This window comes from Nannobrachium achirus, assembly GCF_963921795.1.
Source record: "Nannobrachium achirus genome assembly, chromosome: 8".
Classification (NCBI taxonomy): domain Eukaryota; kingdom Metazoa; phylum Chordata; class Actinopteri; order Myctophiformes; family Myctophidae; genus Nannobrachium; species Nannobrachium achirus.
The window spans coordinates 57,570,004-57,593,697 of record NC_137817.1 but is presented as its reverse complement, the minus strand read 5'-3'; the positions used below and the strand labels follow the sequence as shown (position 1 = coordinate 57,593,697).

General features: G+C 43.3%; 1 protein-coding gene across 1 annotated transcript in view; it reads right to left on the bottom strand.

Moving 5' to 3' along the window:
- Positions 1-1,234: 1,234 nt before the first annotated feature.
- LOC308290252 (limbic system-associated membrane protein-like) overlaps positions 1,235-23,694 on the bottom strand; it is a gene marked incomplete at both ends in the record, with an annotated part of 140,925 nt that continues 118,465 nt past the window's right edge. Inside the window, 4 exons of the mRNA XM_080732038.1 lie at positions 1,235-1,338; positions 7,808-7,956; positions 14,370-14,490; positions 16,419-16,550. Of these exons, the coding sequence (XP_080588164.1) occupies positions 1,235-1,338; positions 7,808-7,956; positions 14,370-14,490; positions 16,419-16,550 (506 nt within the window). The remainder of the gene's footprint in view (positions 1,339-7,807; positions 7,957-14,369; positions 14,491-16,418; positions 16,551-23,694) is intronic.

Here is a 23,694-nt window from a genome sequence, read left to right as displayed (position 1 = left end):
ACCAGGCAATATGAAGTATCCAGGCAGGCAGTGTTGGATTTGTGGTAAAGAAAAACACACTCACAAAACAGGCCTTACCAAGGCTTGTTGCGAGTGGACAGGGATTCTTTTCCAACTCCAGGACACCTGTGCACATCTTTTGAGCACCGGCCCTTTTGAAGGTTGAGATAATGGACCATAAAGCCTCGATCAGAGTCGGCTCCGGCTATCCACCGCGGTGTAGTCTTTTTGAGTCATGAAACTACAACGTTACGTCATTCCTCGCGGTGAAGAGCTTTCCACCGCGAGTCCCGACACATCTCTCTGTTTTTACTTTCAGACAGATCGGCTCTTCACCCCGTTCACTGATTTGTCGATCTAGACCAGTCAGTAACGGTGAATAGGACTCCAACCGTGACGGACTATGATGGCCTTATCTTATTTTCTAACTTGAGGTGGAAAGCTCTCCACCTCAAATTTGCGGTGGATAGCTCCGCAGACTCTGATCGAGGCTTTACAGGTCTGTAACTATGAGTCTTCCAAAATTTGCACACTCTCAGAGTTATGGGGGATTGGGGGTCCTTGGAAATAAAACATTTTAGAACCACTGTACCAGCGTACTGTGCCCTATAGTGTCATGGTAAATCAGTGTCAAACATATTCTGAAGAAAACCTGGAGACTGACATTCAGTAATTGGGTCTTATGATCAAAATAAAAACATAATGTTATGCAAAATGTTTTGTCTCGCCCCTGACAGATTTGTCTGTGTACGGACATAATGATGAGCCCTGGTCCCTCGTTTTATGGTGATTCCATCTTGCTATCTGCAGGGACAAACAATGCTCTGGAACTGGTTGTCAAACAAGCCCTTGTTGTCAGTTCCACTAGATGGGCGTCAGGAGGACCTCGCCAGGATTTATAAAACTCAGGAGAATTGGTTCCACTCAGGAGGGTCTCTGTGAATCGCCTTAGTTTAACGATGCCTGACCAGAAGCCAGGATGAAACATATCCCACTGTTATATATACTTTTTTTTTAAATAAATAAAAATGAAAAATAAAAATACTGACCAGAAGGGGGGGATGGGGGGTCATGAAAAGCGGAGGCAGGGATTCCTCCTTCAACAAATAGAACCCTATATATAGGGTTTACGTGGTTTATAGAACCATTACAATAAATGGTTCTTTCAAGAACCGTGGTCTGAAAGGTTCTTTCTTTAAAAGTGGTTCTTCTGTGGAGGAGGAAGAGGAGGAGGTCAGTATGAACACTTGAAGAAGAGGCAGACGGTGCAGCTGAACAGGAGCCACAGTGAGTGAGACACACAGGCTGAGCCGCTGAGGTTTACTCCTGTCCCTGGTCCTGGAGAGAGAGAGAGAGAGAGATTGAGAGAGAGAGAGAGAGAGAGAGAGAGAGAGAGAGAGAGAGAGAGAGGTGGGAGATACAGTGTTATGGTGAGTGAGGAATTGGGCTCAAACACAGAAAAGATAGCCTCGCATAGCCAGACAAGGGCAAAAAAATCCCTCAGAAACACTCAGCTAAACAACAGAAGGCTTAAAGCTCCACCGGAGCCTACAGTAACCAGATCAGAACATGGAACAGGGGGGGGGGGGGGTTCGTGGTGGGAGACTGGGGCACTACATTAGGGAACTGGACAGAACTGGCAGGGACAGGGCAGAACGGAAAAAAACGGCACAAGAGTGGACTCGTAGAGGGCAGGGCAAAAAAAAAAAAAAAAGAAAACACAAAAACACTGGACTATAGCTCAAGTTGGTAAGGACAAAAACAGGACAATAGTGCAGGACTGGCTCTTCGGGGCAGGACAGAGTAGGGTGGAAAAGGACTGGGGAAACTGACTCGAGTACGAGTACAGGGAGACCGACTGAGGAGGCAGGGGAGAGGCGATGAGAAATGTGCAGAAAAAGACAAGATCATGAAACAAGCACACAGGCATTCACACACGCACGCACAGCAAGGACATGCACATTCAAAACAGACAGAATCATGTCTTGTATCACAGGCAACAGGCATCACATTGACAGGGAGACAACTAGCTGTCTGTAATGCTGAAGAACTGGACAGAGAAAACCAGCAAACACTGCAGAGTGCAATAAGCACAAGGACAGAGAGACTGACAGATATTCAACAGGACAGGCGGAGAGAGACAGCAGAACGCACAATCGTACAAACTGACAGAATAACAGAAGGACAGGTGGGCAGACACATAGACAGACAGACAGACAGACATGCAGGAAGTATTTCCATTTGTCAATACTTAAAACGTCTACTCCACTGCATGAATGTATGTGTTAGTAGAAAGTAACTTATACTATTCTTCTGATTACACATACTATATCATGTCCTAGTATGAGCAAATAGGGCAAGCGGATCAACGTCACATGATTCCCAATTGTTTGGCCCACAAGAAAACATTGATGTGTGCGGAATCGCGGAAGGTTTCGAATATTAGGCGGTCCCGTTTTCACTTTTCACTGCATCAGGGGTTGTTACCTGCACTACCACACTTAACCATCTCTTGCACTATACAGTATGACGAAATAAACCCATAATGCAATTCCAATGGAGAAAGTTGTGTGTTGTACACCAAAATAAAAAAGGCGGACCTGTATGTGTGTCTCAAAGAATAGAGATAGAGACTGGCATTCTGAATGCCCTATAGCAGGGATACTCAAACTTCTGAACCAGTGGGCCACATTACAAAAATGTCAAGGGGCCGCGGCCAGGCCAGTTGATAAAATGACATTACTTGATAACTTCTCTCCTTTATTTGCTTTATTTCCACATAACTTAAGAAAAGTGCAATGTGCATTATTTTATGGCTTGGAATTCCATTTATATTCTGTCAATGACACAATTTGTAATCAAAGTAATTTGCTACATTTTCTCTAATTTTAATAATTCTGTGCAATTAGCATATTCCACACAAACACTAAAACAAACTAAAGTACATTTGTTTGCTATTTGTCTGGGTTGATATCTGTCTGCCTGCTATCAAGTGGGATAACATTAAAGATAGCTGAGCACATCTCTCTTTCAATTGCTTCTGTCTATGACTTGGCCCATGTTCAATACAAATGGCTTTTTACAGAAAATAAACTATAGATAGTTATGGCTAAGAAAAATCAAATACAATCAAACAATCTACTTAAAATAGATTACCCAGACTGTTTAGCTACCAAATGGCTAATGATGCAGTTGTTAAGTAGAGCTAAAGTACATCTCTCTTTCATTTGATTTGCATTAGGCCTACAATGACGTTTTGGGTATGCTAATTAGTCTGACAGAGCCACAGGTAAAAAAAAGAAGAAAAAAAGAAATCGGCAAAAATCTGCGATTTCATTGGCCGCTTTCAAGATGTTTTGGCCATTATCTCGGGAACGCAAGGTCCAATCTGCTCCATTTAAAGTGTGGTGGATGCGTGACTTCGAGCCAGTCGAGGACATTAAGCTGGTGGGCCAGTCAAAATTGTGCTTCGGCCCGCGGGCCGGAGTTTGAGTTAGCGGGGCAGTTAAGGAGAACAATACTTCAGTTCTGGAAAGAAGCACCAAAATTTTACAGAGTGTACCTCTTGGGTCATTCTTTAGAAAAATCACATTAGACACTTAATTTTCAAAATGGCCGCCAGTTTTAAAGATGGCCGCCTTTTCGGATATGTTTTACAGGACGCCAGCCAGTTAATATCGAATTTTCATAATATTAAAGTTGTTTTGTAGGTTTTAAAACATCCTGAGTTCATTTATTACACTTTTAAAGCAGCCAGAATAACCTTTCTGACTTTTGGTTGGGGTCTTTCCTCACCTGGGACCCCCCAGACAGACCCCTGAGCCTATTTCAGTAATCGCTCTGCTCCTGCTCCAGAACAATGTTAAATTAGATCTGAAATATGCTCTGAATAAAAAATGACTAGTAGCAAATAACAGAGGTCTTCCACGGGGGGTCCGGGACCCCTGGGGGGATCCTCAGAGCTACTACAGGGGGCCTGCCAAACTTCGAATGTTTTTATGTATCCTGGTTTTATGTATTGTACTTTGATGGTTAATTAGTATTCTCAGTATTATTTATAAAAAAAAAATGTGTTAAACAGTTATGGTTGACAGCTGTTACTGCAGGGATTGCAATAATGAAGGTATTGCAACTTTTCACTTTGGGCGCAGAACAACATTTCCATTTATTGCACTGCACTCACACTGACCACACGCACGCACGCACGCACGCACGCGCACACACACACACACACACACACACACACACACACACACACACCTCTTTGTTATTGTCACCCCAAAACCCTCACCTTATTAGAGCCCATGGTCAATTACGCCCAAAGAGATTCACTACAATACAGTAATTTCAGACATGCAGAATATATTCGTCTTCATCATCATCATCTTCAATGTCCAACCTAATAGTGTTGACACAGTCTCCACCATAGCATAGAGTGAAAGGCAGGTTATTTGAGAAGCTGCACCGTCCCTTACAACCTGCTTTGCAGACACATTTGATGAGCTCAAGTACTGCCTTTGGAGCAGGGAGAGCAAGAAACCTGACTGGAATATACCCTCCACTCTCTGAATTCCATCTATTTTCTTCGATTGGTGGAAGCACAGGGTATGGTATGGTCAGGTATGATTTATCCTGCATTGTGACAGAGTTGGCGCGGAGGTAATGTGGTAGCAGTGCAGCACGAGTTGGAGGTAGCATCTCACCCTCCAAGTTCTTTGACAGAAATAGTTCCCATCTGAGTAATCCCAGGGTTGTTGGACCTTTTGAACTGTAAACATGGCATGCAAAATGTTCCGACTGCAATGTTGATGGAAGCTCATCATTTATAAGCTCAGGAGGAATGGCCAATGACCTTGCCAAGGTCCTTGAAGCGGTTAATGGCTTGGTCATCATCATCATCATCAAGTAGGCATTGATGTCTTTTTGGTGATTCCAACAAATGTTACTCCCCAGTCAGCACCTGAAAAACTATGTACGCAAAGGAACCCTTGACATTTGTAACATCCAATAACTTGAAATCACTCGAATATATATATATTTCCTTTTTTTGTACCGGAGGCAAGGACTTGATAAGGAATCGGGGTATCAGCCTCTTCATGTGTTTACTTTGCACTTCCTCAAAAAGATGTCCCTTGATGAAGGTATCCTATTATGATGCCTACTTTGTCATACCTGACACATTGCCCTGAGCTTCCATCAATTGAAAAAAATAGATGGAATTCAGAGAGTGGAGGGTATGAACAGTCAGGTTTCTTGCCCTCCCTGCTGCAAAGGCAGTACTTGAGCTCATCAAATGTGGCTGCAAAGCAGGTTACAAGGGACGGTGCAGCTGCTCAAACAATAACCTGCCTTGCACTCTCCTCCCTGCAAATGCTATAGTGGAAACTGTCAACACTATTAGGGAGGACATGAATAGTGAATTTCTTTGGGTACAATTGACCGTGAGCTCTTTAAGAGGATAGGGTGCGGTTTTTTTTGGGGTGATGATAACAAAGAGGTGTGTGTGTTAGTCCATGGGCCAGACGGGTTGTCGGTATCAAAAAGGTGGCAAAGGTTACCATGCATTTTTGAAAAGCTCTATATCTGTAGATTATATTTTGGTATGATAACCCTTTCTTAGACCCAGCTAAATTGGTGTTATCAGCCGCTAGAGTTGGTCCCATTAACTTTACATTACAGGGAAAAAAAGGAAAAAATTAATCTGCTTTAAGTAGCATAAGAGGGGTCAAACTAGGGGGTTTTCATGATGCTGAATCCATTGCAAGCATCTGTTTAGCACGAAAAACATTCCTGGGGCTAAAACAGCCCCCACAAAAGTGATGACTCATCACTTTTCATCACTAAACCATAGTCTTTTTAGCCCAAGGAATGTTGTTTGTGCAAAACAGATGCTTGCAATGGATTCAGCATCATGACAAACCCCTAGTTTGACCCCTGACACCCCTCTTATGCTACTAAAAGCAGATTATTTTTTTGCTTATTTTCCCTGTAATGTAAAGTTAATGGGACACCAACTCCAGCGGCTGATAACACCAATTTAGCTGGGTCTAAGAAAGGGTTATCATACCAAAATATAATCTACAGATATAGAGCTTTTCAAAAATGCATGGTAACCTTTGCCACCTTTTTGATACCGACAACCCGTCTGGCCCATGGACTATGTGTTGTGTTGTCAATGTGGGTGCAGCGTAATAAATGGACATGTTAGACTGCGCGCCCAAAGTGAGATTTTGCAATACCTTAATTCTTGCAATCCCTGCAGTAACACCTGTGAACCTGTCTGTCTAACACAAAAATGTAACAAATAATACTGAGAATACTAATTAAAACAGTAAAAAAAAAGAAAAGAACTTCCCCATCAAGATTCGGCAGGCCCCCTGTAGTAACTCTGAGGACCCCCTCGGGGTCCCGGACCCCCTGTGGAAGACCCCTGGGTATTTGCTACTACTAATTTTTGCTTTCAGAGCCCAGTTACAACAACTTTAATGCTTCAGTTATGATCTAATTTAACATTGCTCTGGAGCAGGAGCAATGCGATTACTGAGATAGGCTCAGGGGTCTGTTTGGGGGGTCCCAGGTGAGGAAAGACCCCAACCAAAAGTCAGAAAAGTTATTCTGGCTGCTTTAAAAGTGTAATAAATGAACTCAGGATGTTTTAAAACCTACAAAACAACTCTAATATTATGAAAATCGGACATTAACTGGCTGGCGTACTGTTCAGAGGCAGCCATCTTGGAAACATGGCAGCCATTTTGATTTTTCAGTGTATAATGTGTTTTATCATAGGAACAACCCCTAAGGAGTACTTGTGAAAAGTTTTAGGTTTCTTTCCACTTCTGAAGTATTTTAGTGCAAAAATGCATTTATCTGCCCCGCTAAGTATCACTGCCCTATAGTATACTGTAGTGTAGAGATAGAGACTGGCACTAAGTTAGTAAAGAGTAACTTACAATAGAGCAGTGGTTCTCAAACCTTCATGCTCATGCTGATTTCTGAAGCCACCCCCCCCCCCCTGACTACAGCATTTTGCTAAGAAAAATCTACATCAAAAGTCCAGTTCCCATGCCAATATGTTCACAATAAAACGGCTAAATGCCAAATAACATTGCTTTCTATTCAATAACAGTTGTACTAATCAAGTTTTTGATGTAATTTGGTTTAACAATTTACAAATGAGCAGGTTCACACAAAGTCTGTCCATGTTTTATCAGTGACCATAACACTAAAACACATATTCACATTTTGTATGTACCCCCTGCAGTACCCCTGCGTACCCCTAGGGGTACACACACCCCCATTAGAGAAACACTGCTATAGAGGAAGAGACTGGCACTCTGGATGCCCAGTATCTTAGTACAGAGCAGTGGATCTCAACATGTGGGTCAGGACCCCCAGGGGGGTCCCCAAATTGTTCTGGGGTTTCCCCAGATGACATTGTTTTTTCACTCAACAGTAAACAAACCAACATAAAGTTTAAGTCTATAGAGGTTATATGCACATTTCTAAAGTGAGAATTTAAGGCCTTTTTAATACGTCTGAAATGACAAATTAAACATCGGCCAAACTGTCAAATATCAGAGGCAGAAATCTTGAAAATAGCCGATAGACATTGCTCACATGTGAGCATGTAGATCGGCTATTGTCACAATAGAACCGTGTTATACAAAATGTAATGCCTCAACTCATAGTGCTCGTCAGGGTGGCAGGGGGGGGGGGGGGGGGGGGGGTGGTGTCCCCAGTTAAAATATGGTTATTTTGGGGGTCGCGACCTGAAAAGGTTGAGAACCACTGGCATAGAGTAACTTACTATAGAGATAGACACTGGCACTGTGGACACCCAGTCTGTTCGTGGCCACGCAGGTGTAGTTCCCATAATCCTCCTGGGTGACGTTGGCGAAGGTCAGCACGGAGGAGGCACCGAGGGTCTGGATGTTGATGGACTGACTGTTGGATATCCTGGACGGGAGAGAGAGAGAGAGAGAGAGAGAGAGAGAGAGAGAGAGAGAGAGAGAGAGGCAAGGAGTGGAGAATAAAATAGTGGAAAAAACACGTCAAGGAGAGGAAAACATCAAAGATGTCTACTTATACACACAAGTCCGGGTAAGGTGCTTATCTGGATGTGAAGAGGGACAGACAGAGTTTATGCTGACACACAGTACACTGACATATACACAGAATACACTATAGCAGGGCTACTCAACTTAAGATGGCTCAGGGGCCACTCAGCAAACTCAGTCCTATTTTGGACAATGATTTTGTAACAGTACAGCAAACTTGTGTAGTCTAAAGATCAAGAAAACTCACAGAAAACAACCACATTTCCATCCACTGTAGGCCAGACCCCATTGAGCAAAAGGATTGTCATGGCGTGGAATGATTAATGATGAAATGATGACGTTTCTTCTTTTGGAACAAACAAAATAGAAAAGTCTTGTACAAGGCAAGACAAAGATCTGAAATATTTGTCCACGCTGAAAGTGCTATGACCATGACGGGCTGCATAGGGTTACTCATCGGCACTCAGAAACATTGCTATTTCCGACCACCTAAACCCAACCTTAACCCCAACCCTAATCTCAGTAAAACTAACGCTGGTGAATGCTAACCTGGTGAAATGCTAACCTGCCGACGCTGGTGAATGCTAACCTGGTTTCGGAATGGGGATGATTCGGAATGGAAACCTGCCCACCGCCACATAGACATGCCGCAGGGGGCCGCATGTTGAATAGCCCTGCACTATATAGCCTGAGACAGAGGATTAACCCATGTAGGCCTAGAATTATTGAATGCTTTAACCAGTGAAAAATAGCAGATATACAAGCTCACAGCGCGGCACCGAGTGCCGCGCTGCGAGCTTGTAGATCTGCTATTTTTGAAAAAGTCGTAAAAATGTGTGCAAATCTTTGAATATATGTATTTTTAAAGCGAACGTTTGTATCTCAAATTTTGCTTCTGGGTGGTCCCTGGAACTAAATATTTTGAGTTGGGGGTCCATGGCCAAATACATGTCATTTTGGGGGTCCTTCACATGAAATAGTTTGAGAACCACTGACATGGTAGTCTCTCAAGAACAGACTAACTGAGCTCCAGTTAAGTGAAAAGGACCTTTTCTTTGATGATGGCTAGCCAGATTGCTGACATAGAAACATAGGTTTTTCAAAAAAACCTTAGAAGCATTCAAAAGAAACTTATAGAATCGTGTCAAAATTCAAATTTTCACGCCTTTTCAAAAATAGCAGATCTACAAGCTCGCAGCGCGGCACTCGGTGCCGCGCTGTGAGCTTGTATATCTGCTATTTTTCAATAGTTAAAGCATAAAATAATGATACACAATAATGTGTACCTGTTCTAAATTAATATATTAAAAGGAAAGTGTGTAGGATAATCTTGGCCAACAGGAGGACAGGGAGTTGGCAGAGAGATAAAGTGGGCCTTCCCTCAGGGACATGCTGAGGACGAGTGTTTTTGTAAGGGAGGATAACTGTGCCGGTTTGCCATCCCTAGATGTCTGTGTCTCTGCATGGTAAGTGAGTGTACTACTAAACAGCAGGGACGTGAAGAGAATGTTAGAGAGGCAGGGGCTGACATTTCTAAAAGGGGCTTTTGGTGAAAATATCAAACATAGCAGACCTCCAAGCACAACGCTTGGACATGTTGTGAGCTTGGAGGTCGGCTATTTTCAGTGATTGATAGCACACTGAACTAAGCATAATCAAGTCACTACTGGATATGTGGCGTATGGTACAGATTTCTACACAGAGGGCAATTCTTTCAACATAAGATGCTGCATTCAAGTTCAGGAGAGTTTTTGGACAAGGCAGTTCTCTTGAATGCTGCCTTCAGGTCTGGCATGGAAAGGGGGCATTTGCATTTCTTTCGCCATAGTAAAAACTGCATTCATGATCTGGAGAGGGCACTTATTACACATGGGTAAAATGGCAGGGACTTGAGCCCCCTTTGATGTCTATGCGTGCACGTGCCTGCTAAACAGGACTATTGGCCCATAGAGCCGGCTGACAGACCCAGATACCAATGGGACCCTATACATACATACAGGCCTCGGAGCACAAGACTATTTTTTACTAGGCTTTGTAGAGGAACAAAGCTTGACCCGTACAGGTCAGCAGAGATACGGCTCCCTTGTCGTTTTAATACAGTTTGGAGCTGGAGTCTCATGTGGGCCAAGAACAGACCCAGAGACTCACCCCGCATCCACAGATAAATAATCTGCTGCATCTCTGGTGCAGAAGACGTGGAATATTTGCACTTTTCCAAGTTTTGGGGTCACCTCCTATCTCTAACTAACTCATTTTAACTGTTTTGTTTCTTTTCTGACTTCTTGGCACATAGATATTTGGCAAAACACTTCATCTAGTTCTGACTACTGTACGACTTGTGTGTATTGGATTAAGGTGCATATTTCATACACAAATCACATCTTCATACATTAGATACACATTGTCATGCTGCTTTATGATATGTAACAAACAGTTCATTGCTCACACATCATTGTCTGTTGTATGAATTGTCAGATTTAAGAAGACAGTCACATATTAGTCTGTATGTAAAGCTGACCTACTTTGTATACTGTAGTGTAGATTGTGCATTACATTCACCCAATTCACACACACACACACACACACACACACACACACACACACACACACACACACACACACACACACACACACACACACACACACACACACACACACACACACACACACAACACACAACACACCACACACACACAACACACACACACACACACACACACACACACACACACACACCGACACACGCACACACACACACCATGCAAGGCACCAGCCTGCTCATCTGGAGCAACTAGTGGTTCAGAGTCTTGCTCAAGGACACTTCGACACGAACTGTGGGGAAGCCCAGGATCAAACTGGGAACCCAGCGTCCACTCTACTCCTAAGCCACTGCCACGAGTGTGATTGAGTAACGATTAAGCACATTACTCATCCATGTGGACAACATGAGATCACACCATTACATCTCCATATCATTATTATTCCCACCATGAGAACTGAAGGAAAAAATGCATTTACCCAATAATATACTGCACACATCAAAGCTCACCACCAGAGGGCAGCGTTTACCTACAGAGTGGTTTTGATGGTCAGCCTCCTCTATTGAGAGAATTGATTTAACCTCCAACCCTGGTTTGAAATGTTTCAATGGAGGCCAAATGAAGTGTTGCACTCAATGTCACACAGCATCAGATTCAGACACATTTGGATTTGACTGTGTTGGAGTTGGACGAGGAGCAACTGAATTAGACCGTAGCATGACAGAGTGACCGAGAGACAACCCTGTTTCTGAGTCATGTATGATTTACATTTTACAATTTAGGCATTTAGCAGACGCTTTTAATCCGGATCAATTTACAGTACGCAGGAACAGCACAAGGTAATACATCAAATGCATGGAAGTAGTCAAGGACTTTTTCAATAAAATCTAAAACATAAATATTTTGTATATCGAAGCTATACACAGTCGGTCTATATAAAAATGCTATCTAAATGACATTTCTTGCCTTTGCATAAGCGAGGGTAGGCAACTGTTAAGTGCTTAAGGCTAAGGTGGAGTCTGAAGAGGTGAGTCTTCGGGAGCGTGTCGACATTGCAACATAGCATCTGTTTGACAGTTCATTCTTTCAACACGGGTGAATGTTAACCTGGTGAAAAGCTAACCTGCCGACGTGGGTGAGTAGCTAACCTGCCGACTCCCTTCAGACCACGGCGGAAGCTAGGGAGTGAGTCTGCTGTTCTGACTGCAATGCAGAGTTCATTCCACAGTTTGGGAGCCAGGTGTCATGGACTGTCTGGTGTGTACCTTTATTGTGTAGTGTTATCCCAGTATTTCCTGTTTTGCCTTGTTGCCACTACCTGTCTTGACTCACCTGTCCCAATCTGAGTTCCCAGAAGTTATTTCTTTCGCCACTAGGGGGGCGAGAGACACCTGTCCTAGGATTAGCAAATGTGTACACCTGTGTCTTGTTAAGCTGTAGCCAATCATGTGCCAACTGTGTCTATTTAAACCTCCCTGTGTTCAATGTTCCCTTGCCAGTTAGTGTTATGGTGTGTCTTGCTGTTGTATGTCCTGCATTGTTTCCGGTTTTGTATTGTGAATTAATAATAAATCATCATTGAACTTCATCTGCCTGCCTGTTCTGCACTTGGGTCCAACAATCCTGCCTCACACGTGACACCAGGAGGGAGAAGAGTCTGGGACGAGTGACTCGTTGTCCCAGGGTTTTTATAAGATGATGAATGGACTCACAACCCCGTTTCTGAGTCATGTGTGATGATGAATGGAACCACACAGGGAGCCGTGCCGAGTCTCCAGACGTGGGAGAGTGATTGAGAGTGGTCGGCAGCTGTGACAATGTGGGACATACTGCTCATTACATTTGACTATTTCAAACGTACATTCACTTCATGTGTCTCTCGTTAAATGACGAGTGATGTTGCAAGGGACATCGTCGCTGTTGGGCAGAAACCTTGTATTTACATATTTCAACTTTAAATAATGTCCCTATTTCATCATACAAGAGTGCCACTCAAAAGTAGCAGATCTACAAGCTCTACAATCTATGTATTGTATACAATACAATATAGATAACGCTGGTTACATAGTCAGTGTAGGAGCGGACATGCAGTCTGTTTCTCCTTTGCTCTTTTTGGAAGATGAACAAAGAGTGTCATTCCTCTGTCATTCTTCATGCTAATGTGTGATTAACCAACCCATTAACAGTGGAATAATAGTGTAGAGAGTGATTAAATTGATTATTCATTATCACCCTACGCTCGTGAAGTCACCAGACTTGACTCTGACCCGGCTGACTTTGAATCTTTACATGAGAAGTCCATATAGTTATTTCAGCTACTGTAGGATATTTGTGCTAATAACAGATTACACAATGTTGGAGTGCAGCAGCGGCTGATAGGTGTGAACATGTGCTTTTTAGTCAGAATCACTTTAAAACATTTTTAAAATATATACCGTGGCGGTCCGGGGGTCCTGAAGGTTGTGGTTTGGCAGGCAAGGAGTGTGTGTGGACAATTTCACATGGATAGGGGCAACGATGGCGGAGATATGAGTAGGGCAAAAGTGTGATGTGACGTGACAGACAGACAGACTGACGGACGGACAGACAGCCGGTGGAGGTTTTGATAGTAACTGCGACCTGACGGTCGCAATAAAACACAACAGTAAAGAAAATGTTTCCATTTTCTCTCAAGTACCCCCTGTCGTACCTCTGCGTACCCCTATTTGAGAAACACTGACGTAAGGCATGGATGAAAATAGGGCCCCTGGTGTGAAAATGATTTCCCAGAGAAACGGAGACAGGACAGTGTCGATGGAAGCCTCTCAAGCAGAATGTCATCAGGTCAGATTGTGGTCCCGTTAAATTGGGCCCAAATGTTCAGAGTATTGAGTGCTTCCTGTCGCTGTGTTTCTCTGGACAGTCGATATTTGAATGTCATGGCTAAAGAAAAAAAGAGAGAGAGGAAAGTCCTGAAACTTTTGTCAGTGTGTCTCACTTCACCTCACATTTCCTGGGTGAAGCTACTGTGTGTGTGTGTGTGTGTGTGTGTGTGTGTGTGTGTGTGTGTGTGTGTGTGTGTGTGTGTGTGTGTGTGTGTGTGTGTGTGTGTGCGTGCGTGCGTGCGTGCGTGCGTGCGTGCGTGCGTGCTTGCGTGCGTGCGTGCGTGCGTGTGCATTTCACTGATGAAAACCGAATAAAAACAAAAACAAAAACTAAGCTATGTGATGACTAAAAACTAAAACAAAAAGTGATGACTAAAACTAAGACTAAATATACTGACAATTCCGTCAACAAATAAAAACTAGACTAAAATGTTAGGGGGGGACTAGTGGAGAAGATGTTGAGCTTTGGGTGTCACGCTCTGAAAATAGAAGACGCTGACGAGTTATGAGCTTTGTAGCTCGGCCATTAAAACGCCATCAAGGCACCGCCAAAATAAATTTCCGTAGACAAAATCAACCGTAGATTTAGTAGACTAAAATCTTATGATATTTAGTCGACTAAAACTAGACTGAAACAAAAAGATCTGATGTCTAAAATAATATTTGTCTAAAACTACATTTTATTCAAAAGACTATGACTAAAACTAAATGAAAAATGTGCTGTGTGACAGTGAGTGTGTGTGTGTGTGTGTGTGTGTGTGTGTGTGTGTGTGTGTGTGTGTGTGTGTGTGTGTGTGTGTGTGTGTGTGTGTGTGTGTGTGCGTGCGTGCGTGCGTGCGTGCGTGCGTGCGTGCGTGCGTGCGTGCGTGCGTGCGTGTGCGTGTGCGTCTGCGTGTGCCTGCTTGTACCTCTTGTCGTCTCGGTACCACTCAAACTCAGGCGTTGGCACGGCGCTGGCATCACACTGCAGGATGCCCATGCGACCCAGCTGGCTCTCTGTGCTCCTGGTCTTCTGTATGGAGGGGGGATCTGAACACATGGTCACACCACTGTTAGACGCTTAACTTAACCATGTATGTTCATTTAAGCACTTAACTTATCTTAAAGGACAACTTTGTTTTTTTTACAACAAGGGTTCATATTTGCAATTATCCCTAATCGGGAGATAAGCAACCGTCACGTTGCATACACAAACTTTAGAAGGCAATTTGTAGCCAATCAGGAGGGAATATGGGAAATGGGACAGATCCATGTTGATGACATGACTTTAGAGATATTGTGTACCGCTTTGCGTGATATTAGGCCAAAATCTGTAGGAGCAGTGTCAAAAAAATTGTTTTGCAAAAATCGGCCTGATGGTGGTGCTAGAAGAGGGCCATGTGAGAAATCATGGGCGGAGGTTGTGATTTGCCAGCCAAGGAGTCAGTTTTAATGATTTTGATTTCAGCGTACAAGTGACTAAATGGGTCTTTTTAGACACAATAAGCCCATAGCCCATTATTTTAGATACTTGAACCACGAAAAAGTAGGGAATTAATGAATGGGGGAAAAAAGAAAATAACATTATTTGTGTACAATAATGTCAAATTATTTATGCATTAATCAAATGCTATTGTCTTGTGGTCTTTGTAAATATATACGTCGGGTATGATAAAAAACATAAGCTGATAATCTATATACAGTGTGGGAGTACACATGCAGTCTGTTTCTCCTTTGCTCTTCATTTCAGAAGGAGAACAAAGAGTGGCAGATCTGCATGTTTTACGCTAGTGTGTGATGATTAACATTGAAATGACAGTGCGGGGAGTGATTATACTGATTATTCATTATCGCGCTGGTGAAGTCATCACATTTAAAATGGATGTGACAGAAGATGGATTTAACAAGGAGCTAAGGGGCCTGCTGGAGACTAGGCAGGAGCTAGAGAGAAGACAGAATTCTAATGGATGCCGTTAACAAGCTCTTGTTAATACCTTTCATTGGTTCAATATGTATTAAAAGCTACAAACAGACTTGTCCAATTTCAACCTGCCGTCCCTATTGTGGGCGTGCATGTTTGGGCATAAGCAATTGCGTTCTAAATCAGTCAGTCAGTAAGTGAGTCAGAGGCGTAAATTCAGAAAGAAGTAGGGCGGTGGAAAAAATATCGGTTATCACTTAAGCCCCCAATTCTAAAATAGCGGAAATAGCGGATCTACAAGCTCTCAACGCGTCGCCCAGCGACATCATGTTGAGAGCTTGTAGATCCATCAGAGCTTTTAGATCCTTGTTTGTTTGGGTGGGTGGGAAACGTTCGCCCTAAAATGACGTTCCCAGAATAGGTAATGTCTAAACGCGCGATATGGTAAAAGAAGACATACTGTATAATGCATTTTTCTGCAGCCAGGATTAATACAATTCAATGGCCGAACGGAAGCGGAGTCTTTTGGGGGGAGTATTTTTTGCAGGCCTTTCAGTCCGAGTGTATCAAAAAAGCACCTCGGTTAAGGTGGAGACAACCTCCCGTTGGCCCGACCAGGTCAACATTCACCAGGTTAGCATTCACCAGCGTCGGCAGGTTAGCATTTCACCAGGTTAGCATTCACCAGCGTTAGTTTTACTGAGGTTAGGGTTAGGTTAGGGTTAAGGTTTATAGGTTTAGGTGTCCCCCCGACTTTCCACACCTCCGCGCAGCCAATCACAAGCTTCCGCAGCCTTAACCCAGTTGCTTTTTCGATACACTCGGAAAAAAACACTCTCCCGAGTCTTTTCCCTCATTCCTGGACGTGGTAGTGCTGGGGCTGTTAGTTACCATGGTAACCAGTTAACACATCAGGTAACATGTTAACGGGTAAGGCAATTGCCTCGTCTAGCCCTGATGCCCCAAATGACTCCCCTGTAGTCAGTCAGTCAGTCAGTCAGTCAGTCTGTCTGTCTAGGTATCCATCCATCCATCCATGCATGGTGTCATGTCTTACAGTTAATGACCACGTTGACATATTTGACGTCGGGCGTGGCCACGTTGTTGCTGGCCTTGCACTCGTAGCGTCCACCCTGGTCCCTCAGGATGCCTGTGACGTCCAGGTACTGCCCTCCATCCAGAGGCTCCGCTGAGGAGGAGAGGAGGAGGAGAGGTGAGAGCACAGCATGGTTATTATAGTTAACTAAACTGGGATATCCAAGTACGCCACAGGTCCTAGACAATTCGCCCTCCTGACAAACTGTGGGATAGACTCCCTGTCGCAGCTTCCGCCGTGGCCTGAAGACTCACCTCTTCAGACTCCACCTAAGCCCATAGCACTAAGCGTAGCACTCGCCTACCCCCAATGACCACACATGGAAGCTAGATAGCTTTTTTTTTGTTAAATAATTAATATAAAGCTTTTTTACTGACACCTATGTTATTTTTCTCTAGATTGACATTTCTATGCATTTGATGTATAGATGTTGATGTATTGATGTATTACCTTGCTTATTGTATTGATGTATTACCTGCTTATTGCGACCGAAGGTCGCATATACTCTGAAAAACCGTGTCGCTTGAGTGACCTTCCTTCCTTCCGTAACCTTCCTTCCGTAACCTTCCTTCTGTATGGGAGTGATGTCAGTGTGATGTCAGCGAGTTGTGACATCACTTCCTGTACGGGGCGGCTACACGAAATGTGGATAACACTATATATGGAGATAGTCCAGTCCATCATGTCATATGGGACTACCGTCATAGACAGTAGCCAAAAGAGAAGGATACACAAGACTAAGAAAGACAAAAAAAGAGAAGAATAAAAAAGAAAAAAAAGGAGGAGGAGGATAAAGATACCAAAAGGAGAGAGAAGAAAGGGTGGATGAGGTACAATGTGTCTCAAAAAAGAAAATGTAACAAGGAGGTGGCAACGGGCGGCTAGATAAAGTTATTAGGCCTGGATCCGACTTTAAGTCGACGCACAGGATTCCAGAAGTGTAGCGCTTATTTGCTCTTGTATCAAACTGGTACTCGAAACGTTCTTAGAAATGGGGGCGGCTGTGAAAAAAAGAGAAGAATAAAAAAGAAAAAAAGGAGGAGGAGGATAAAGATACCAAAAGGAGAGAGAAGAAAGGGTGGATGAGGTACAATGTGCGGTATCCTCCTTGTCAAGCTCGACGTTGGGCATTTGATCCTATACATGGAGAAATGGAGCGAACCTGTTTGGCCTAAACATGGAGATGTGGTACAGAATGACTCATATATGGGCATAAAAAGTATGTCATGTGACATCACTTCCTGTACAGACAGTCAGACAGACAGCCATTGACTCCGGCCTAACAATGGCTACTGTCTATGACGGTAGTCCCATATGACATGATGGACTGGACTATCTCCATATATAGTGTTCTCCACATCTCCATGTTTAGGCCCTATCGCTCACACCCTAGGTGGGGTTGGCGATAGGGCCTTTCTGTGTGGAGTTTGCATGTTCTCCCCGTGTCTCCTAGGGTTGATACCCTCACAAAAACATGAACAAACTCCCCCCAGAATGACAACAACTAGAATCGTCAGAGAAACGCTGTGGTTGGCCAAGATGGTCAAGAATTGGCGCGACCTCGCCCTTTAGGGCGAGGCCGCATGTCACCCTGAGGTCGCATTCCACCCTCAGGTGTCTTAATAGTTGTAAGTCACTCTGGATTAAGAGCGTCTGCAAAATGCCTAAATTGTAAATTGAGAGTGAGAGAATTGAAATTGAGAGTAAAGTGAGAGCAGAGCAGAGCAGGGTGTGATGTCCAGACATGGAACCAGAGAGAGGAGAAGAGATGAGAGCAGAGAGAGAGTAAATGGTAAATGGTGCATTTATAGAGCACCTTTATCCAAAGCGCTTTACATATATTGTGCGTTACGTTCTCCCATTCACACACACACATTCATACACCGATGGCGGAGGAAACCCTGCAAGGCACCAACCTGCTCACCGGAAGCACACTAGGGGTTCAGAGTCTTGCTCAAGGACACTTCGAGACTAACTCGAACTGGGGGAACCTTGCGGTTCCCATCCGGCTCCTCTACCGGCCACTCTACGCCATGAGCCACTGCCGCCCCCAGACAGTGGGAGGTGAGAGGGAGAACGCAGAGACAACGCATGAGTACTAAAGAAAGGTGAGGAGAGAGGAGAGATGAAGGAACCTCCAACAAAAACAAGACCGCAAGGGCTTTTTTGGGGTTTTCCTTTTAGGCAGGACGTTTGACTGTACTTGTACTGTTCTTCATTTTTGTCTAATAAAATATTCAATCAATCAATCAATCAATCCAGGTGAAGGACATACTCTACAAAAGTGAGCGAGGTGACGAAAAATTGTTTTGAGTGAGACAAAATGGTGTAATAAAGTTAACTACCCTAGCATCTCTGCAATAGCGTGTTTTCTTTATTCTTGCTCTATTTCTCTCACTCAGTGGGTGCGTGCGTGTGTGTGTGGTCCATTTCCCTTTTCTCTTTTTCCGTTCCGAATCTCACCTTCTCCCTCCAGCTGTGATTTCTTTGTATTTTGTTACTTCCACTTCTAATTTAATTTTCCTGGGGAGCAGCTACCCATTCTGTGGGTTTCCATCACTGCCCTGAATATCTATTCTTCATGTTGTGTGGATGTGAAGGATGTGAAAAGCTCATTCTTTCCACAGTGGGATGAGCGATACGATACGATTCAATGATTTAAAATCGATGTAGTAACTATTTAGCAAAGAAATTAAATCTGTGTGAAACGTGTCAATAGTGCAGTTTTTTAAAGGGAAAAATCTATTGGTATGAATATAAATAAGTAAACAGTGTGATTCTGGCAAATACATGGACAATGTATTTCAACGCATATATGGACAAACCTGCACCTTGACAAGAACACAGAGATTACACACATTTATCGATAGACCAAAAGAGTAGCTATATGGAATGGAATTAGTAAAAAAAGTAATTAGACCTGTCTTTTTTGTTTAACCTCTTAAAATGGTAAATGGTGCATTTATATAGCGCTTTTATCCAAAGCGCTTTACAGAGATTGTGCATTACATTCACCCATTCACGCACACATTCATACACCGGTGGCGGAGGAAACCATGCAAGGCACCAACCAGCTCACCGGGAGCAACTGGGTTCAGAGTCTTGCCCAATAGGACTCTTCGACATTAACTCAGGGGGAGCCCGGATTCGAACTGGGAACCCTTTGGGAACCCTTCGTGCTCTAATAACGGTTTCTCTACCCCTGAGCTATGCGGCCCCACATTTGCTAAATACAATTGCTAAATACAAGGCAAAATACTTAGTTTCCATACAATTGAGTGCATTACAAAACGATTCAATACAGATTATCTGCATTGTAAAACGATACGATACAAAACTGTATGATATTTTTCATTTGCATATCGATATAGTAGATCATTGCAAATTAAAATCAACTTTACGATTCAGTTACTATCGTTACACCCCTAATGAGCATCTCTCTCCCTCTGTTTTCCAGACACTTAATGCAGTGACCAGGGCCTTTTGGTGAAAATACAGAGGTCGGCTATTTTCCATACTTGATACCACATTGAACTAAGCATAAAAAAGGCAATACTGGATGGATTTCTACACAGAGAGGGCAACTCTTTCAACATCATATGCAGCACTCAGGTTCAGGAGAGTTTGGACAAGGCAATGCTCTTGAATGGCATGGAAAGAGGGCATTTGCATTTCTTTCACCATAGTAAAAACTGCATTCATGGTCTGGAGAGGGCACTTTTTACAGACGGGTAAAAGGTCAGGGGCTCGAGCCCCCTTTGATGTCTGCAGACATCCCAAGTCTCCCGGATGTTGCGGGAGTCTCACGGAAATCAGCGTCTCCTCCCGCACACCCACGAGTGGCACTGAACCTCCCGGAAATCCCGGCCGTTCCCGCAAATGCCTGCCATATTCGGCTGGATCCGGTCTAGAACCGGATCTGCGACTCGCGATGCAAATAAATCTGTTCTCATTCGTCCTCGAACTGTCAATCTGGCAGTGGGCGTCTAAAAGTGACCAACCACTGGTCTCAGATGCAGAGACTGGGTTCTCGTTAAGTGCGAAGGATATATTCAGCTCATAACAGTAAACAGACAGGTTTTGACAGCTGCTTAATATGAATAAAATAACAGTACTTTACAACTGTCGGTTCTTTTTCGCTGGACATACAATTGGACATATACCGATAGCTGCAGTGCGTCAGCCTGTGCGATGCACGGCATCCTCCAGGCAGGCTGCCGCTGTTGTGTATGTCTCACTGTGAGAGTGTCAGAACTTTCTCCCAAATAGGTAAGAAAGACATCATGCTATAAATTAACCCGATTATATTAAGCCTAAAATGGTTCCGCCGCCGTGCAGAACCGTTTTTAACAGTTTTTAACCATTTTAACAGTAGAAAAATGTGTAAAATCCGAGAAAAAAAACATTGGTGCCTCATTCACCAATAAGTTCTCAACTTTCTTCTTAACTTGTTCTTAAATTTCTTCCTAAGTGAATTCCTAAGTGAAGTCCAGTCACATTCATGAAACGTTCTTAGGAAGGCAAAATTGTTCTTAACTATGTTCTTATCATGATGAATGCCAATCCTCGTAACTTGAAGGGGTGTGCCAGGTAATCCTAATTATCATAGGTAGACGCCCCACATATCCTAATTTGCATCCCTATTACCATAGGGAGCCACCCACAAATCCCCATATAAGGCACGACTTCATGACACTCTGCAGTCACACCTGTGTTTGATTGCTGTACACAGAACTAACAAGAAATCACTCACAGAAATAAAGTTGAGAGAATGAAGTCAAGAATAGCCTAACTAAAGTGTAAAGATTCTGGAACCCCATTAAAAAAAATACTTCTGTGGAGGTACTTCTGAAGTGAACAGCTAATTATTTGTATTTAATGAATTAATGTATTTTATTATTTCACTATAGACATCAATGTAAATTTGCAGCTACTGAAAGCTGGTAGGTGGGTATAGTGGGGCTTTAAGTTAGCAGCTGCTTAGTGTGTAATGGGGTGGAAGTAGGGGTGTGGTGGTTGGGATATGGTGCAAGGGGGGCTTTCAGGTTGGAAGGGGACAGGAAAATGGGCGTGTGGCGGCTGTTGAGATATGGGGGTGAGGGTGTAGGGAGTTGGGTTATGGGGGGAAGGAGGGGGGGGGGGGTAGGGGGTGAGTATGGGGCTTGGGCTTCAACTCAACCGGCTCATTTTGGGTTGGGATGCAATTTTCAGACCTGTTGAAAACTAGTCAGTAAACCAGTGGTTCTAAACATTTTCATGTCAAGGACCCCCAAATTAACATGCATTCTGTAGACCCCCACCTGAAAATATTTTCTGCCTGGGAAGATTTTTCAAGATTTATCAAAGTGTTTAAAAAATATCCGATCTACAAGCTCAAAATGGGCTGTAATGGTAATGCGTTCGGTTGTGGACTTAAATAGATAGGCTATTTAAAAAAAAAAAAAAAAAAAAATGGGTTAAAATGGTAAAACTCTTTCTTGTTTTACTGTGTGGACCCCCTGGAACTTCCTAAAGGACCCCTGGGGGTCCCCAAACCACATTTTGAGAACCACTGCTCTAAAGATATGATACAAATATTTTGATGATTTAAATCATATTATTATACAACTGTAGAATTGATGAAACTTAAAGAATAAATTATTTTAGCATAGCATTTTACACTGAACTAAAAGGCCACCCTAAGAGTGCTCGACAGTGTGCATAGAGCTTATGTTAACATAAGAACAAATCACAGCTAAGAAAACATTGGTGTATGCCAAATATTCTTAAAACACTTCTTAAAAGGGTCTAAGAACACATTTCTTCGTAAGAACGTTCGTAAGTAGGTTGGTGAATCGGGCCCATAATTTTTTCGCTGCGCGCACGTGCACAGGGGACCTCCCGGAAATGCTGATCTCAAAGTTGGGATGTCTGTGTCTGTGTGTGCACGTCCCTGCTCTCTCTCTCTCTCTGTTTCTCAGACTCTCACTGCAGTTACAAATCCTCCACTCTTTCTGCAAATGATATATATGGAGCATAAAACCCCACAAGGCATATTTGTTGTTTAAAGAGAAAGAAACAAAAACCCCATTAGAAAAACAAGACTATGCATGTGGTGCCGTGCCAATTAGCTTCAAAAGATAGCTGTACAAATGTCAAGGAAATCGTTTAATTAGAGCAGGAAAATACCACAGGGGCTGAGGCCGTAGTTTAATGAGCAGACAGGTTAATTAGCCATGCACACAACACCTATCTCCTTAACAAGGTGAAGATTGGACTTGTTATGGAGAGGATGTCAAGCATGTCCATGGAATGAGCTGTGTGTGCATCAATCACAATGCAAGCACACATCAGCAGTGGTGGAAAGTAACTAAGTCGAGCTTATAGGACTGAATAGTGCAATCCCTTATAGACAATCAATACTTGTGTAACAGTGTTGAGTGGAGTAGTCCACTGAAATGGTCATCCGTGGCTCAGATTCCAAATAAATTATGGACCCTGATATGAAAAAGATGGAAAACCAATGCATTAATCAATTAAGCGTGCACACACGTGTGCCGCGCACATACACCAACACGTACGTACACACACACACGTACGTACACACACACACACACACACACACACACACACACACACACACACACACACACACACACACACACACACACACACACACACACACACACACACACACACACACACAGAGAGAGAGAGAGAGAGAGATAGAGAGAGAGAGAGATAGAGAGAGAGAGAGAGTTGAGAACCACTGGACTAAAATAATGTTTTATGTTTCTTACCCGAAGTATGATCTGTGCACACATACTTACACACATGCTCCATACATGAACCACTCAGGCACTGTTTTATACGTTCAATATTTCTCTAAAATAGCAGTTGCAGCCGATCTACATGCTCACAGCACAGCATTTGACCTTAACCTGCTAGTTTAAAAAAAATCGTCGTTGTCAGGGTTAACACGTTTATGTATTAGTTAGTGTGGTTGCTATAGACAACCAGATTATTGTTCTAGGTCCGATGAAAACCTGTTTTCATTTCACTATTCCCTTTTTTGAGCGGTGCTAACCGCTCCTATAGACCGCCCAGAAAAAATGATGTCACAAATGATGTCACAAATGATGATGACATGAGTCCGCTAGACCAATGAAACACTTCGATTCTGTTGATCTGTCCATGATGTCATAGTCACATAGGCACCCGATTGGTTAACTCTGACTTAGAACGCGTTTAGGCCGCC